General features: G+C 42.6%; 1 protein-coding gene across 2 annotated transcripts in view; it reads right to left on the bottom strand.

The window, feature by feature from the left end:
• Positions 1 to 14154, bottom strand: part of DNAH17 (dynein axonemal heavy chain 17) — a 105792-nt gene extending 91638 nt beyond the window's left edge. Inside the window, exons 1-13 of one of the 2 annotated variants that reach the window (XM_053375595.1) lie at positions 14064 to 14154; positions 11799 to 12161; positions 9134 to 9327; positions 8296 to 8488; positions 8090 to 8189; positions 7887 to 7972; positions 6655 to 6780; positions 5726 to 5881; positions 4047 to 4133; positions 3526 to 3693; positions 3162 to 3278; positions 968 to 1236; positions 633 to 828 (exon numbers count right to left, since the gene is read on the bottom strand). In XM_053375595.1, coding sequence (XP_053231570.1) covers positions 633 to 828; positions 968 to 1236; positions 3162 to 3278; positions 3526 to 3693; positions 4047 to 4133; positions 5726 to 5881; positions 6655 to 6780; positions 7887 to 7972; positions 8090 to 8189; positions 8296 to 8488; positions 9134 to 9327; positions 11799 to 12137 — 2031 coding nt within the window. In that variant the 5' untranslated portion in view covers positions 12138 to 12161; positions 14064 to 14154. Of the gene's footprint in view, positions 1 to 632; positions 829 to 967; positions 1237 to 3161; positions 3279 to 3525; positions 3694 to 4046; positions 4134 to 4350; positions 4372 to 5725; positions 5882 to 6654; positions 6781 to 7886; positions 7973 to 8089; positions 8190 to 8295; positions 8489 to 9133; positions 9328 to 11798; positions 12162 to 14063 lie in introns of those variants that run through there. The other variant, XM_053375596.1, reaches the window with a different exon arrangement.
• Between the last annotated feature and the right edge of the window lie 3056 nt (positions 14155 to 17210).

Here is a 17210-nt window from a genome sequence, read left to right as displayed (position 1 = left end):
ATCTAATGTCATGGTCTTCCGCTCTCTGGATGAAGACCAGGCACTTGGAAGAGAAAAGGAAGTGTGCAGGACCACGGGAACTGAGTGTGGTTTCACACCAGGCATTTACTGTGGAACTGCTACGCTCACTTGCTTTTTACAGAACATCCACATGACGCCACCACTCAATCACTACCATCCTTTCTCAAAAAACCAAACCAAACCAAACCTGGGGTTCTCTTGTCTTTTCTCAGATTACAGAAAGAACGAAAGAGTGGTGCAATCTCCACAAGTGGATATGCCTTTAGTGTTCCTCTTCATGTCTTTTTTAAAAGGTGAGATTTTGACTAGCACCATTCAAGGAAAGTAGACTTACTGGGAAAGTGGAAACTATTCACAGTTCAGTGTGCCTCCATTATAACATTTGGGGTGGGCACTATTTTATTACCTTGTTTTTTGAAATAAATGTTGAAATTATCACTAAAACAGGCCTTTTTTTAAAGGAAGTACAGGAATGTAACTCCATATAACATCACCGTAGTAATGTAGCATTATACCACTATAGCACTATATCACTATAGCGCAATAATAAATTTTCTAACACAAAGCAGCCAGTAATCACATGCTAGCATGCTCTCTTCCTATTCACACACCTCTTTGCTGAAATTCACACTAATAAGATTAGTCTCTGGATCTCTATGGATCAGTGGCTGCTCTAGGTTGAACTGGCAGTCTCTGTCAACCCGGCTGATCCAATCTGCATAAATTTTCTCACGGTAACCTTGCAGCAAACGTATCATTTCATCATACTTTGCATATATCAGCTTGGCCTCAGAACTGAACATAACCCTGCAGAAAGGAGAAAGCTCATTTTCAGATGGGCAGTGGAATTTAACTGACACTGCAAACGAAGCTGCCTTATAGCTTTTAATATTCCTTCAGGAAATAGCGTGTGGGTAATGCGAGTTATAAATGATTTGCTACTCACGGATGATCGATGGCCCGCAAGTCCTTCCTTGGGAGCTGCAATCTTTCCTGGAGTTCCAAAGCCCACTTCAGTTGCCCGGCAACAGGGGGCATGTTTTTGCTAAGGGGAGGCACACCATCACCTGCTGCAGTGGCAGCTATTTGGGCATCATATAAAATCTTTGCATTGTCCAGCTCAACATTGAACATCTCCAGAAGGGTAGCGTAGTGCGGTGCTACGTCTGCCTTTATTAATGGTCGATCCAACAGGGATGCAAACATATGGATTTGCTAGAGAACAAACATCACAAAGAAGGTCCCAGTTTTTAAAAATGATATGTTCTCTGAGCTTTCATTTGTAAATCCATTTTGAATTATGCTAAGCAAGTGGACCTGCAATAACATTTAGCAGTAAGAACTTTCTTCCTAAGAGGTGTGTTCCTGTTTAGGGTTCTAGCTAGACAACCATATTCTCCTCCAAAATGTTTTATTCCATTTCCCTCCCTAGGTTTTCTGGTTTTCTTTTCCATCTGACACTCAACATGCCATGGGCCACTGAGTATACTCAATCTGCTTTGTGCCTTTTTTTTTTTTTGCAGGTGTTTAATTCTGTAAACCTTGGGGTTCCCCCCAAGACATGCTAAAAGCTTTCCAAGTTGTTCTATCCTGTGGATACCCATCACCCAGGTTTGCTATTAGAAGGAGTGATCCACATTGACTCACATCCCGGTTCTAGTAAAAGCAACTTTAGACCAAATCAAATAGATGACATCAGCTTCCATTCTCCCTGGTGAGCTCTACCACAACCTTTACACGTTATACCAATTAATTTAATATCTGCAAATGGCCACAATCACTCTGTTGCATTGGTGACTGACTACCTTTGTATGCACTGCTGTTCGGACTGGAGACTAAACTTGATATACAGTGGATGCTCGGGTTGCAAACATGATCCGTGCGGGATGCACGTTCACAACCTGCAGCGTTCGCAACCCTCAGCAGCGCGTCTGCACCTGCGCAGGTTGCGATTCGGTGCTTCAGCGCATGCGCAAAGTGCGATTTAGTGCTTCTGCGCATGTGCAACCGCCAAAACCCGGAAGTAACCCATTCCGGTACTTCCAGGTTTCAGCAGTCGGTAACCTGAAAAAACGCAACCTGAAGCGTCTGTAACCCGAGGTATGACTGTACTTGTTAACTGGGATAATGGTAAACCATTGGTAAACCATTATTACCATTTTTATAGTCATATACATGATTCCTAGCGTCCATTTATCAATTTAACAGGCCATCTACTGGAGTCTAAACAAAATCAATAAATCATAATGAAAGCAGACATTATACACAACTCATTAAACACAATTATTAAAAAGAGTAGAAAATGAGGCGAGTACTCAGAAAGTGGCAGTGAAAGCTTTTGCTGTTGTTTAAATGCATTCATGTTAGTTCACCTACGCTCAGAGATCTGCACTGTTTGCCAGCTTGCTACTGGGCCAGTTTCAAGATGTTACTATTGGCATATCGGAGCCAGCTTACCTACAAGAATGCCTTGCCTCACATGTGCCTACTTGACCACTTTGATCAGCAGAATTGGCACTACTAGAGGTGCCATATAATACCTGTTCTGGATTTGTAAGAACTCAGTTGTTTAGTGTGACAGGCAGCACCTGCCCTTTGGAACTCCCTGCCTTTTGAGATCAAGCAGATCCCATTAACAGTTAGCCGTGGGACAGAAGACTGAAAAGGCAAGAATGGTCACCGGCTTACCATCTTCCTTGCTATGGTGAGATGTAGTCTGTTCCTACTTAAATCATTGTCATCATTTCTAAATCTGCATCTATACATACACATGAGTGTGTGCAAACTTGGTACAAAGCTGTATTCTCTTTTTTCCTCTCATTTGGTGATTATAAATGGCACTCAAAGAAGTAGAAAGGAGGTGGGCTGACACTGAGAGAGACCCCACACAATCCCGCTGTTTACTACCCTAGGAGATGTTTGCTTGAAAATTTAATGCTAATCTTCAGTGTGCTCAGATCTGAAAAAGCAAAGTATTTTCTTCCTTGCATGGGATGGACCTTCCATGGCAGCTAGGGACAAAACTGGCTTCTTTACCTGCAGGAGCATAAATTACTGCTTGCTCCTGCAGGTAAAATTACTGCTTGCTCCACTGCAGATAAAGCTATCTGGGTTTAGGTTAAACACAGGAATGTACGTACTTTGACAGCAGATTCAAAACTGGAGCAGTCAACAAATCCTTGATAGAAAATGGTGGACAGCCGTCGATCCAAATCCTGAATTTTAATCTGGAAGTCTGCAAAGTCTTCATCAAATTGCTTTCAATTATAATAATAACAATAAACAACAACAAAAAATGAGTTAGAACAATCATGTACCATATCTGTTGACTTTTAAAAGTTAATTAAACCAAAGTAGAAAATAAGCTAGGCCAACTACCTTGAAGAGAATACATTTGTTGCTATAGTACGGTAATTAGAGCACATTGGGATTTTGTCCCTTACAGTAAGCAAATAATTTATTCCATCTACATATGAATAAATTTCCCATATTGAAATTACTAACCTCATCTGCCGGATCTAAAGGATCATATTTGCACTCAACAAAGACTTTAACATATTCGAGAACCTCCTCATAAATTTGAACCACCAGCCTCCCTAAGATATTGCCTCTCACACCTCCCAGTTCAATTTTCTCCAGTTTGAGAAATTCAATTGAAGTCATGTATAGTTCCTAAAAAAAATACACAAACGAACAACAGTTATCTACTGCCTCCTTCTTTTGAATAAACTTTAAATGACTTGGTTTTGCTGCTAATCAGCTCTCTTTACATTCCTTAAACAGGAAACGCTTTTTTACAAGTGGCTTCAACACTGATTATTTTAAAAAATAACAAGGGTCACTAAAATTTACTTTGTCCAGTGTTATCACTTTTAAATATAGTTTTCTGAAAACAAAAATATGGTATGTCATTTTAAATATCATTACACACACACACACACACACACACACACACACACACATTTTTGGGGTCTGGGAAACTTTTAGCTATGGTTGTTTCTTATTCTAGACAGTTTAATTCTCACCTCTATTGTCTTCAGTCTGTGAAAAAATGAATTCATTCTAGTGAAAACTAGTGTAGAAGGGAACTCCCAGTACTGGGGTTCTTTGTCCTGCAAACAGAAATAAGAGAGTGTGACCAACTCTATATAGGCAGTGGCTGCATTTAGCTGCAACTCTAAGGCCCCATTTGCACTATATATATTTAAACTGGTATCATACAGTAGTATTATCTGTCTAAGGATGTGTAGGTCAGAGAAGCTGAATAAGAAATAGTTTTGTTAAAGGACAATGAACAACAGCTCTTCCCCCCTTAAGCTACTTTCTGACTCTGCTTTCAGCCCTGCTTCCTGCTTAGGCCTAACCTCCTAAACAAGATATGGGAGGTGCCCTTAAAGGTATATTCACATACCACTTGAAACTGCCATGCTTTCCCCCACAGGATCCTGGGAACTGTAGTTTATTAAGGATGCTGAGAGTCATTAGGAGGTTGCTATTCCCCTCACTTCCCAGTTCCCAGAGTTCCCTGGGAAAAGGGAGTGACTGTTAAAGCAGCCTGAAAATTGTAGCACTGTGCAATGGAAGAAACAGTACCTGTGGCCCTCAAAAGACCGTTTTGTCCCCGCAACTGCAAGGGGTGGGAGGAACCCCTAAGGGACTTGCTCAAAGCTCGTTGCAAATGGCTGCTCACTTAGTCCCCAGATACAAAGGACATGTGTTGTGTGCTGTTTGAATGGAGTTCTGTGGCCATTTTGCTCTGTGACCAAACAAATATCCCTTCCAGTCATAACTTTGCACATGAGCTGACAGAAAAAAAACAAGCAATGCACAGACCCTCACCATGATTTCTGGTGCTTTGTTTGTGCAGAGGTCTGGAAATCTGAGCATAGCACAAAGATGCCCCCTTGATAATAATAAAAATCTGTATGTGCATGCTCAACTCGGCTGCCATGGGTGGGCAGAGGAGGAGGAGGAGACAATAAGAAAAGCATGCTAGAAGCATGAATGGGGAAACACAGGTTTGCAGATGTTTTCCCCTGAATAAAACCCAGGCCAAATCTGAGACAAGAAGTCAGGTGGGAATGCAGAGCTCCAAACAAAATTGATAATGGGAAAACTAAGCCCAGACTTAACATAATTCGTGGATGGGCCCTCAGTGACCAGCCAACCTGAAGTTGAGGGAAAATTGCTTCCTAATATGAATTTTTCTGCAAGTAAAATTCTGAAATTGAACAACTGCATCTAGAAGCAGCCCTGACCAGGTAGAGCTGTTTAAAATAGTTTTCCACAAGAAAGAATGGGGAAAATTTATAATTTATTTAGGAGACCACTGTAAGCAGATGAAAACATTAGCAGCATTTTAATCTCACTTGTAATGTAACAAATACGATAGACAATATGGATAGATATAAAATATAGATTATGAAATAATATGCAGTTGAAAATGTTGACAATAAGACCCATGGAGAGGATGGGCGGGGGGCGGGGGGATTCTCCAGATTCAGAGAAATCTCTTTATATGGATATGTATGTAGTTTTGTTATAAATTTATATCTGTAAAGTCAAATAAAAATATTTTTTTAAAAAATAAATAAATAGTTTTCCACATTATTAAATGGAATAACTTATACGGAATGTGCTGCCCTGTGAAGTTCTGAGTAATGTTTTCTCTGAGAACCAAAGTCCACTGGTATCAGTAACCCACCTTAAAAAACTTGGGCATCATATCTGTGCAGCAAACGTCGTAAGTCTTATAGAGTTTCTCTATCACGGAGATACCCAGCTTGATCCCTCCTAGCACCTCTTCAATTTCACCTTGTAAGCCCTTGAGCACTTCCTCGGGACTCAGAAAATTACGTGTCTAAATAGAAAGCAGTGTAGTCAAAGATGACGCTTAGGTGAACAGGGCACATTAAAGCAAACTGGAAGTGGAACCCTGCAACAGTTTGGCAGTGCAAGGCAGTACATTGATGAATCAGCCCCTTCATGTAGTTGTTATATTGCTCATACTTTATCAGCACAAAGTGTGCTTGTTACAGCAGGAAATAATGGCTTTCATTGAGGCTGTGATTTAGGCTCCTCCACTGCCTCCTTATGCACATGCAAAGTGATAAGTCAAACTTTCTGCAAATCTCATCCAAATGGGAGGACAATCAATGGTTGGGACTCTGTGACAACAATACCACTGACCACCTATACTCCTGACTTTCCGCAGCACACCTAAGCATGTGTACCATTCATTTTTCCTTTGACTGTTGAAACACAAATGTGGGCGATCCTGAGCTCACAACCGGAATTGACCAACTTCTTACTTGTTTCAGTGGATCAGGTATGAACCACAAGATAGAAGCAAGAAGGGCAAGTCCTCCCAGTGCAACAATTTCTGCTGAAATTTTGCACTCGCTTTAGGCTCTTAACCAAACCTGCCCAGGCCCTGTTTCATTTTCTATTCCCCACCCCACCTTCCAGTTAACCAATTTCAGCATCTGCAAAATAAATTTGGCTGAAACTATATTTAATGGCTGCAGTCACCAAAACCTAAAACCAAATGGAAATTAGAAGAAACGAAGAAAAGAATATGGGAAAGGGGGGAACCCGCCCCCAATCAAGAACTTTATTTTCACAGAACAGTACCAATTCAATGAAGAGGTTACAGATCTCCTGCAATACGACAATGATCCGAGATGGAATGTTGTAGTATTCGGAATTGGCCCAGATCAAGCAAACGGTGTACATGACATTGCTGATGAATGGAGGAAGCTGTGTGGACATATTAAAAAAAGAGAAAGTAAAGGTTTCAAGCAACTAAATTCCACATGTTTAAGGCAAGGCGGTTTAATTTTAACTTGAGCTGTATGCAAATGGCCTCTAAAAATTCTCCACCTTATTTTTGGATGGACAAATTTACTTAATTTCTTCAAAGGGACGATAAATTCTTCAGCGATAAGTGACCCACTTGCATCACTTATTTACCCCAAGGAAAGGCAGAGAATCAACCCACGAGGCACAGTGCATGCCTGAAACCCAGGAATTCCTGCAGGGATACGGATTCCTGTGAGCAGCTGGGCATTATTCATCTCTATTTAAAATATTGGTGGGTAGGTGGGAAACTTGTAGGCAGTGGCAGAGCTTCATGCTCCGGCACCAGGGGGCGGCGAGCAGGCGGGGCGGGGCTGGTGCGCTGTGGGAGTGTGGCGCCCAGCGCAGGCAGGGGGGCAGCCACGATGGCACCCCACTGGGATTGTGCTGACGGGGGCGGTGCACTCCCCCCGCACTCCTCTTCCTCTGCCACTGCTGGTAGGAACATCACAACATCCACAGAACTCTAGTTACCAATCTCAGACTTCTGAATGTTGGCTCTTGTTCCTGGACCAAACTTATTGTTGCTGCTTCTTGTAAGATCACTTGGACTCGATTCTGCACTTTCCTAGCAACTAAAGACTGCTTAGGCTACCCTTAGATTGCATTATTAAATGTTCATTTCTTAACTTCTTTACTTGCAGGTAAGTACAACTCTGGTTGGTTGGGTGGAAGCCAGGACATAAGCTCCCGTTTCCTCTTCACGGAGGTGTTTGTAGGCCATTGAAAACAGCCTTTTTTTGAACTTTTTGGATAATGATGGACTTCTTGGAGATCATTCACCATAGTGCTACATAGAATATAACCCTCAGTAAAGTATCATGGAAGACAGACAAAATGTATACACCAAGCCTGCCCAAACTGTTGTCCTCCAGATATTTTTATACACCATTGTAGCAGTAAAAATGGCTAGCAATTCATTTTTTAAGAGGGTCTTAGCAGTGATGCCTAAGCAAGGTGGCCTATTTTAATTCTCAAATGTTATTTCCTCCCTTTAATATATATACCTGATGATATTCAGCTTGTTCCACTTCTTCCAATACAACTTTCAGTGGCTGCAAGTACAAGTTAATATCATCAGCTTCCTTCAGTCCTGTATAAAACAAAAATGACAGAGTAGGTAAATTAAGGAGGGGCTTGAAAGCCATTTGTTACATATGACCCAAAACAACTTGTTGGCAGTCATTTATTTTAAGAAAGGAGGTAGTACCTGCAGAGACGTCCTTGAAAACATTCCTGAGTGCTGGCCAGTAACAGCTCTTTGCCCTCTCCAAAATATCAGCAATCTTTTTCACCTGAGGGGCATACAGCTGGGACAAACAAAAACACAAAACCCCCAACTTTAGCAACATGTTTTCATGACCATATGGTGGTTTGCAGCCAGGTCTCATGAAGTGCCCATAAACTCCCACCTACCTGTTCATTTATGCACTGCAGGTTAACCTGCCGGCTGTGCCAGAAATCAAATTCCACTCTGGGCAATGGGTTCAAGCCATCCAGAAGAGGCTGTGCTGAGTCTTTGCTCAGGATATCTCGTATCTGATGAGACCAGTCAATGATGATGGTTTCAATGGAGTGTAACAGTGTACTGTCAACAGCTCTGGGAAGCCTGAAAGAACCCACAAAGGACAGTATGGTAAAAACAGTTTTAACTTCTGAGCCAGAAACAACTTGCATAGCGGTTATTAACCTCTTTGGGGTCACAGGCCCCTTTGAAAATCTGAGGAAACCTATGGAATCCCTTCCAATGCACATAAACACATACACAATTTTGCATGCTATTTATTTCATTGTTTGGGGGTTTTTTGCACTTGGTTCACAGACCCCTTAAAAGTGGACCTCCTAGGTGCCATGGGCCACAAGTTAAGAACCTCTGAACTAAAAGTTAATAAAGGGAGCTCCATTCAGTTACTAGCCAGCCCGGCTATAATATAAAACTCAGTAAATTGTTCCAGGATCTCTTTAGCTGCAGGAGCACTGCCTAATAGTCCTTGGATTCCCTCCTGGGTGCCTGTGCCTTTACAACCAGGAACGTTTGTATTTCCCTTTGTTTGGGCCATCACTCTTCCTTGGTGGTGGGCATCTCTGAGGATCACAGCATGGAGGCATGCCAAATACATGCCCCTTAGGGATGAGAGTAGCCTTTTAAAAAATAAATAAATGAAAATAATGGGTTCTGTATATGCTGCAGATACACAATGTACAAGACAACAAGAAGTATAGACATTGGCAGACATTATTTTAGGGCACCCACGTGTCAAACATATCCACTGAACTCTCCAAGGTATCTATGTGGTCTGGCAAAGGAAGCAGTGTTTTCCCTTTGATCTTTCCTCCCATCACAAACATCTCATTCTTCAGTCTGTGGGCTGCCCGTATAACATCATCAGCCACCACTTGAGGCCATCCAGCAAGGTTTTCGTGCTTCATAAATAAGGAATAGACCACCTAGAGGGAAATAATTGCTCTGTTTCAAACATTGCTGATCACAACACTGTATCGAATTATTTTTAATAAAATCTAAAAGTTTTCTGGAAAAGTCCAGCCTCCTTTTTTAAACATCCCAGTAGCTGGAACTTCTTTTTGGAAGTCATGGTCCTATGATTCTGACAGCCACCACACCACCGCAATGCCATCATAACATCAGTATTACATTACACTGGTGCAATGCTAATGCACCATTTCAATGTATTGCCTTTCACCAGTGCAGGAACATGGCAGTGAGCCTAACCTTGCCCAGCTGGAATAACTTGAGGACAGAATTGCATTGTTAGGCTTTGTCAGGCAGCCCAGCATGCAGAAGCTGTTATTTAGGAAAGGGATATTTAGGAAAGGGATATTTAGGAAAGGGATCCAAAACAAAACTGCCAATATTGCAATGCCTTTCAACAAATCTGTGGTGTGACCACATTTGGAATACTGGGTGAAGTTATGTTTGCCACATCTCAACGGCGATATTGTTGAACTAAAGAAAGTGCTGAAAAGGGCAACAAACTCCATACCTGTGTACCTCCCCCCCTTTTAAAGTTTTTGTTGAGTTGGCTGCTTTGTAAATATCAAGTTTTACAAAGATGGGCAAACCCTCACTGCCACAGTCCCAAAACATTGCAGTGCTCAAACATGCTCAGGAATCACTCTTTGATAGTAGGTTGTGGCAAGTCTGGGACCACGAGAAGCTGATGGCAGGGAAAACCTAGAGGCCCCAACCTGGCCACAGTGAGCCATGCGACGGTCACCTCCAGGCTTGACTACTGTAATTCGCTCTACGCGGAGCTGCCCTTGAAGCTGTCCCAGAAACTCCAGCGGGTGCAGAATGCTGCAGCGAGGCTCCTCACGGGGTCTCTGCCATGGGAGCATATTCACCCAGTGCTTTTCCAGCTGCACTGGCTCCCAGTGGAGTACAGGATCAGATTTAAGGTGCTGGTTTTGACTTTTAAAGCCCTTCACGGCCTAGGACCCTTGTACCTACGGGATCGCCTCTCCTGGTATGCCCCACGGAGGACCTTAAGGTCCATATATAGCAACACCCTAGAGGTCCTGGGCCCTAAGGAAGTTAGATTAGCCTCAACCAGAGCCAGGGCCTTCTCAACACTGGCTCCGGCCTGGTGGAACATTCTGTCTCATGAGACCAGGGCCGTGCGGGATCTGATTTCTTTCCTCAGGGCCTGTCAGACAGAGTTGTTCCACCTGGCCTTTGGCTTAGAATCAGTTTGATTCCCTCCCCCTCTTTCTTTTTCATTTCTCCTCCTGTGCATCCTAATGTTTCAAAGTTGTATTTTAATCTTGTTTTTTAATTTGTATTTTAATCAACTTGTTTTTATTATTGGTTGTTAGCCGCCCTGAGCCCGGTCTTGGCTGGGGAGGGCGGGGTATAAATAAAATTTATTATTATTATTAGTGACCACGTTAGCGCTGTTTGCTGCGATTCTTCTGTGTTTGTGTCTTTGTCTTGCGTCATCATATGTTCCTGTGATGCTTTTTGGGTTACTCACATTCAGTTCCTTGTGTCTCCAGTAAAAGCAATCCCAGGCAGCAGGTGATGTGATGTCTGCCTGGACAGCTGCTGCCAGTCAGAGCAGGCATTGCTGTGGCTAGGTGGGAAGCAGTTCTTAGCTGGTGGAAGACAGCTTCCTATATAGCTTAACATGTGCAAAGAAAAGCAAGGGGCTGGGTTTGAGCATTTACAAAGAGGATAATAAACTTGCCAGTGACTATGTTAATCATGTCCTCTGTCCCAAAGCGCTGGAAAATATTAGTGCCTCTGGATCCTGAGTAACACTCTGCCACACCAACAAGAGGCAGAACCATAATTAGAGAGAATATCAGGGAATTTGTGCAGACTGAACCAGTTGTTCAGACAAGTCCAGGAAAGGCTCTGGCACAGACATACCCTAAATGTTTTTTAATGCACAATTTGAATGTGGTGAATTTAATCATCAACCAGTATTGCCAGGGTAATGTGGCAATGCAGCTTTTACACTTGGGGCATTTCCTAATGATCAGGAGCTGGTAGGCTTTATTTATTTATTACACTTCAAGCCTGCTGTTCCTCAAAGAAGCATCAGAGAAGGAATTCTACCCTCACAACAACTGTGTGAGGTAAATGTTTAAAATTTACATTATTGGAGTTGTAGGTGATATGATAGGTTTAAGGAGAGGGATCTCTCACTTCCAGACCCAAAGCCTGACTGGCTTTGTCCAACATTGGAAAAGGATAGGTCCATCACATCACAGCAGTTTTTTCTGCAACTTCATGAAATATTGAGAATCCTGTTGGAACCAAAATAAGGAGCTGTATTAACTATACATCCCATCCTCTGCCTCATGTCATTGTGTGGTTCTCTTATGACTACGCTCTCATATGTTTGTTTATAAAGAGATATCATTCAGTGAACCGCTAAGAGAAACTGGATGCCCACCTCTTCCACGACAGCCATCATCTGCTCTACAGGGGAAGGGCTGAGATCTCCAACAAGGAGTAAATCCAGAAAGTTCTCTTTGTTAACATTTTCACGCCTCTTTTTCACGAAATAAATTCCTTTGTTCTTCAGTGTTGCTGGGAAGCCAAGACAAGGAACTAGTTGTCCAGTGGGATTGAGGGTGATCACCAGTGCTGTCACATCATGCTTCTCATAGAACTCATTGAGCATGGAGTGGACTTCCTCACTGGTTGCAAACTTGGTCCATTTGTCAGGCTTAACATGGAGAAAGAGGGTGCAGTAATTCTCTATGAAGTCCAGTCGTTTGTCAGTCGCCATCTTGATTCCTCAGTTGCAAACCACCTGAAAGGAAAAAAAACTGACCAGGTAACCAACTGGAAAGTCTTTCTTTCCTGTCTTGAGAAGAAAACATCCTTGTCAACATGTTTCAGAATACCTATCCAACCTGTTGGGAACCATACTAAGCTTTCTAGCTTCCCCATACATATCTGCACTATGGAATTCATTGCAACTGAATGGGGGCAGGGAAGGATTATTTGGGTTTAATTGCAGATGACAGCTTAATTATAGGGCATGTAAAAACTCTTTGCATCTGATGCATCTGTGTATAATCAACAAAGGTTAGGTAGGAGCTGGATCACATCCGTAGCCCTCATCATCTAACGCCCCTCACCTTGTGATCCAAACCTCCATATATTTGAATACGGGGAGCCAGTTGGCATGGCCCCACCTACTGCCTGTCCATGTGTTGCTTATACGGAGATATTTTGCATGTACAGGGCTAAAGTCTTCATCCTAAATGACCATAGCAGTGCCATGCATGTGATGGGAAACATGATTTTAACATTGCTTATGGGGTTCTTAAAATTACAAATAGCAGCCAGAGACGATCCTCCTCAAATCCCAATAAGAACCACATATGGGAAGAGGGGACTACTTTTCTCCTGTGCTATTGCCCCAATTAAACCCTGCCCCTAAAGCTGATATTCGGTTGGGAGAGAAGGTTCTATTGGTGCCAGTGGAACTTCCCTTCTGGGCCAAATCGTAGCTTTTTGGGGGCGAGGGAGGACTCATTGAGACCACAGTACAGAGGGAAAGGGTTAAATTTCCCTTCCTTGAACGCTGCAGTCCTGACCCCGATCACCCATCCTTTTGCAAATACTGTTTGTCATTAAAATGCTCACAACGTACACACAATATTAAATCACATACTACATAAATGTCATATATTGTTTAGCTTTTGGCAGGTGCAGAGTCTGTGCACTTGCCAGTTTGTTAGTGATGTAGATCATATTTTGGAGCACCAAGAAAGGAAGACAATATGCAGACAGGCAGAGATGGTAGACAGAATGGTGTTGAAGATTCCTTCTAAAAAGTCCACATCAGAGGGAAACATAGAGTGAGAGCTTGCACTTCACTTTTTTGCCCCACTGTTTCCAGTCACAAGTCTGCAGTTAAAAGCTCTGTGCCCAAGTACCCCCTCTTTTTTCCCCTTCTTTCTTTTGCTCTGGAGCTTCCCTCAGGAAAGTCCTCTCTTTATCGCCCAATCAGAGTAAATGTCAACTGAGGTTTTCTGTGGGTTGCCATTTGCTCCAATTGAGATTTAAGGAGTGGGTTTTCACTAGAAAAGGTACAAAGAAAAAGAAAAGGCTCATTTCCTGGTCCAGCACCCAAGTAGCTAGTTAGGCACAGCCAAGGGCTTGGGCATTTTTAACCCTCCCCTTTGAACCTTAGACCCGCTCTTCCCCCACTGTATCACAACCTGATTTTAAAATTCCTTTACAGTTTAAGATATGTACACACAATATCTTTCCCCTGCAGGTGGCAAGGCAGTTGCAGGAGGGGAATTTTTTAGTGGGAAAATGGCCTGCAGGGAAACGGTTAAGCTCCTGTTTGTTTGAGGCCATAGTTTTGAGTTCCTCCCTTGTAGCTTTATAAATCACTTAATGTGTCAACACGAACAGAATTTATTAATATTGCAGTTGTTGTATAAGGGATTATTATTATGACCGGACTGTAACTGAAATTAATAAGATTCTGGAACACAGAAAAAAAGGAAAATCATCAAACTACCAAATCTAGCACACGGTGGGGAGGCACTTTATCTAAATAATATAATTCAGTATTTGAACGATTGGTATTAATAATTGCATTATAAATTGGTACTGTTATAAGGAGGCTATTATTGGACTGTAATGGAAAACGAATAAAAAAATTACTGTAAAAAATAGAAGATACTACAACCTTTTCTCTGACCAAAGTGTATGCTTTGACCAAACAGGTTTGGTGGCATCCAACTGAAAGTCACTCAACTGTCGAGGAACAATGACTCCCACAAGATTCTTGTGACATCAGCCCTCAACTGCCACACACTGGTAGAACCTGCTTCCATTAAGGTGTCAAAATAGAAAGTTATGGTGCTTGTATGACTACCTCATTGTCTTGTGTTTTGTACTCACCAAGGCATATCAGGTTTCAGTCATGAGATGGATACAATCCCTCTGATCCTCACATTAATGTCGCTGCAAAGCAGAAGTGAATCTCCAACTGTCCTTCTCTTGCTTAAGTTAGTTTTCAAACACTGTTTTAGGATGCTATGCCACCTTATCCATCGCATTTGTTAAATGTGTCCTAAAAGTAATTCACCCACAAACTGGTATTACATCATTGACAAATAAAGTGCTTCTTAGGTTGGATAAAGAAATAAAGTGTTGCTTAGCTTGGATTGAAATGTTTTGATGCATTTTTCATAAAGTAAGTGTCAGCATCAGGCTATGGAGACCTGTGTAAGAGTATGCATAGCAGATACAGTGGTACCTCGGGTTAAGTACTTAATTTGTCCTGGAGGTCCGTTCTTAACCTGAAACTGTTCTTAACCTGAAGCACCACTTTAGCTAATGGGGCCTCCTGCTGCCGCCGCGCCGCCACGGCGCAATTTCTGTTCTCATCCTGAAGCAAAGTTCTTAACCTGAGGTACTATTTCTGGGTTAGCAGAGTCTGTAACCTGAAGTGTATGTAACCTGAAGCGTATGTAACCCAAGGTACCACTGTATAGCACTGCTCACTTCCTGCCTTTCCGTATCTACAGGTGCCTCAGTTTAGCTAATATTAGGGCTGGCCCTGCTCATCCCACACTGGTGCAAATCTTCAGCCCTTCAGGTGAATGAACGGTGTGTACGAAGCCACAATGAGCAGGCCAGCCAAACTCACACACTATTCTCCCTCTCAGAAAAAGTTCTACTATATGCTGGTATTATTTAAATGGCCCACGGTTACTAATTTTCCTGAGAAGAGGTGTGTAGTCGTCTTAATAATATTAAAAATTATAGCTGGAGAGGGGATTTAATGTCACACTCTTCTACTTGTTCCGTCTGCAGAGGCACCACAGCTTGCCAGATGGAACAAGTATGTTTTCACATAAGAGGTTCACATCATCCCAGATACTTATCCATGCGCAGATTGCAAGGGAGAGGAGCAATGCTGTGCACCCTCCAGCTCTTGCTGCTGTAATCACCCCTGAGCCAGAGGAGGCATGAGAGGCACTCAGAAAAGCAGGCAGTACAAGGGGCGGATATAAAAATGCTTAAAACAAGCTAGGTGATGGGTTGAGCAAATGTGGGTGTGTGGGATTGGTGAGGATGCAAAGGAAGTCTCAGCACAGTGAGGCAAAGTGTTTGTAGAGAGAAAGAGAAGAAAGAATGGCATGGTAATATAAAATATTAAAAAGCAACAAAGCAAGGGAAGCAAAGTTATCTGTATTGATGGAGAAAAGGTAATCCCCAGGTTTTAGGATCATAGGAAAATTCTGTCTGTCTGTCTGTCTGTCTGTCTGTCTGTCTGTCTACCTATCTATCATCTATCTATCTATCTATCTATCTATCTATCATCTATCTATCTATCTATCATCTATCTATCTATCTATCTATCTATCATCATCTATCTATCTATCTATCTATCTATCTATCTATCTATCTATCTATCTGCCTTGCCTGAAACGCTGCACTGTTTAAATGTGAATCCTGAATGAGGCCCCCTCCATACAACCCTTTTGTTCATCCAGGTCACCATTCAAATCTCCACATTTGATAAAAATAACATGATTCCTGCCAGGCAGGTAGTCTTACAGGGTTTTGTTTTTTTAAAAAAACTTGGTGCCATTTCATTGTGTTTTGAAGTTGTATGTCAATCAAAGGAGAAAAATCTGAAGCATGTGGACCCCTCAGTTATGCAGTTATAAGGTTGGGACCAGGAAGGGCAAGGCTTCCAAAAATGTGGAATAATGTGTGGGAGTGGGAAGTGCATTTTCCAGGGGGTTGCCATGGGAAAGTGGCAGGGAGGTTGGTGAGGGGTAAATCGTGGGTGAAGGGTTTCCAGGGGTGGGTATATGTGGTGGGAGGGTGAGTAATGTGAGCAGGGGTGGCAGCTCCTAGATCATATATACAATCTCAACACCAAGGCACTTTGCCATTTTCTTATATATAGTGAATATATGGTGAATAAAGCTGGGAAGAATTTGGGAAAATCAGGAACCTGAAATCCCAGAATCTTGGGTATTGTGACAGTTTGTTCTGTGGTCTTGTCTTGGGTGGCACCAATAAAGATTTTGTGGGGGGGGGGGGGGAAGGTTTGTTAGGAAGCACTTCTGAGAAACATAGGGCTGCCAATGGTATAATCACCTTACAGTAAGGCCAAATTGCCTAACTAACAACTGAACAAGAATGCTGTTCAAGAAGAGGAAATTAGGGAAAGTTTCAGAAAACAACATTTAATGAAGTTATTTTATGCCCAGCACCTATCCTATTTCAGTCATCATGTCAGATTACAGCTAATTAAACCAAACCAAACCAAACCAAACCACAGGAGTCGTGGTTTATTTACAGTAACAACCAATCCATTTATCGTAACATCTCACAGGGTGTAAATGCAATTCTGTATTTTAAATTTGTCATGGCGCCTCATCAGCCAGGTGGAGCTGTTTGGTTCTGTCAAGAACATCTCACACTTCATAATTGAATATTTGTTTATTCTAGTAGATGCAAGACTGGGCTAACCAGCCTGTCTCAGGGCTACCTCTGATCAGGGCTGCCAACTCCTACGGGCCAAGCTCTTTTGCCTCCCCTTCCTCAACATTTTTGTTGGGGGGGAGGCCACCCTCCAGTGTTCCAAAAAATTGAGGGGGGGGGGAGGAAGCCAAGCATGGAGCTGAGTGTGGAGCAGCTTCACTGACCAGCTCCTTTTGCTCCACCCCTTCGCTGTGGCTCCACAGGGCAGCCTCAGGCACTGCCACCTGGAGGATGGAGTGGGAAGGATGTCAGCAGTGGTACGACTCCCAGATAGGGACACATGTGCCACCTTGCCTCCCTCCCCCCCCCCCGTTACTGAAGAGGTACA

Source organism: Podarcis raffonei, chromosome 2, assembly GCF_027172205.1.
Source record: "Podarcis raffonei isolate rPodRaf1 chromosome 2, rPodRaf1.pri, whole genome shotgun sequence".
NCBI classification, from domain to species: Eukaryota; Metazoa; Chordata; class Lepidosauria; order Squamata; family Lacertidae; genus Podarcis; species Podarcis raffonei.
The sequence above is the reverse complement of the archived record's forward strand: the minus strand, read 5'-3'. Positions and strand labels throughout refer to the sequence as shown.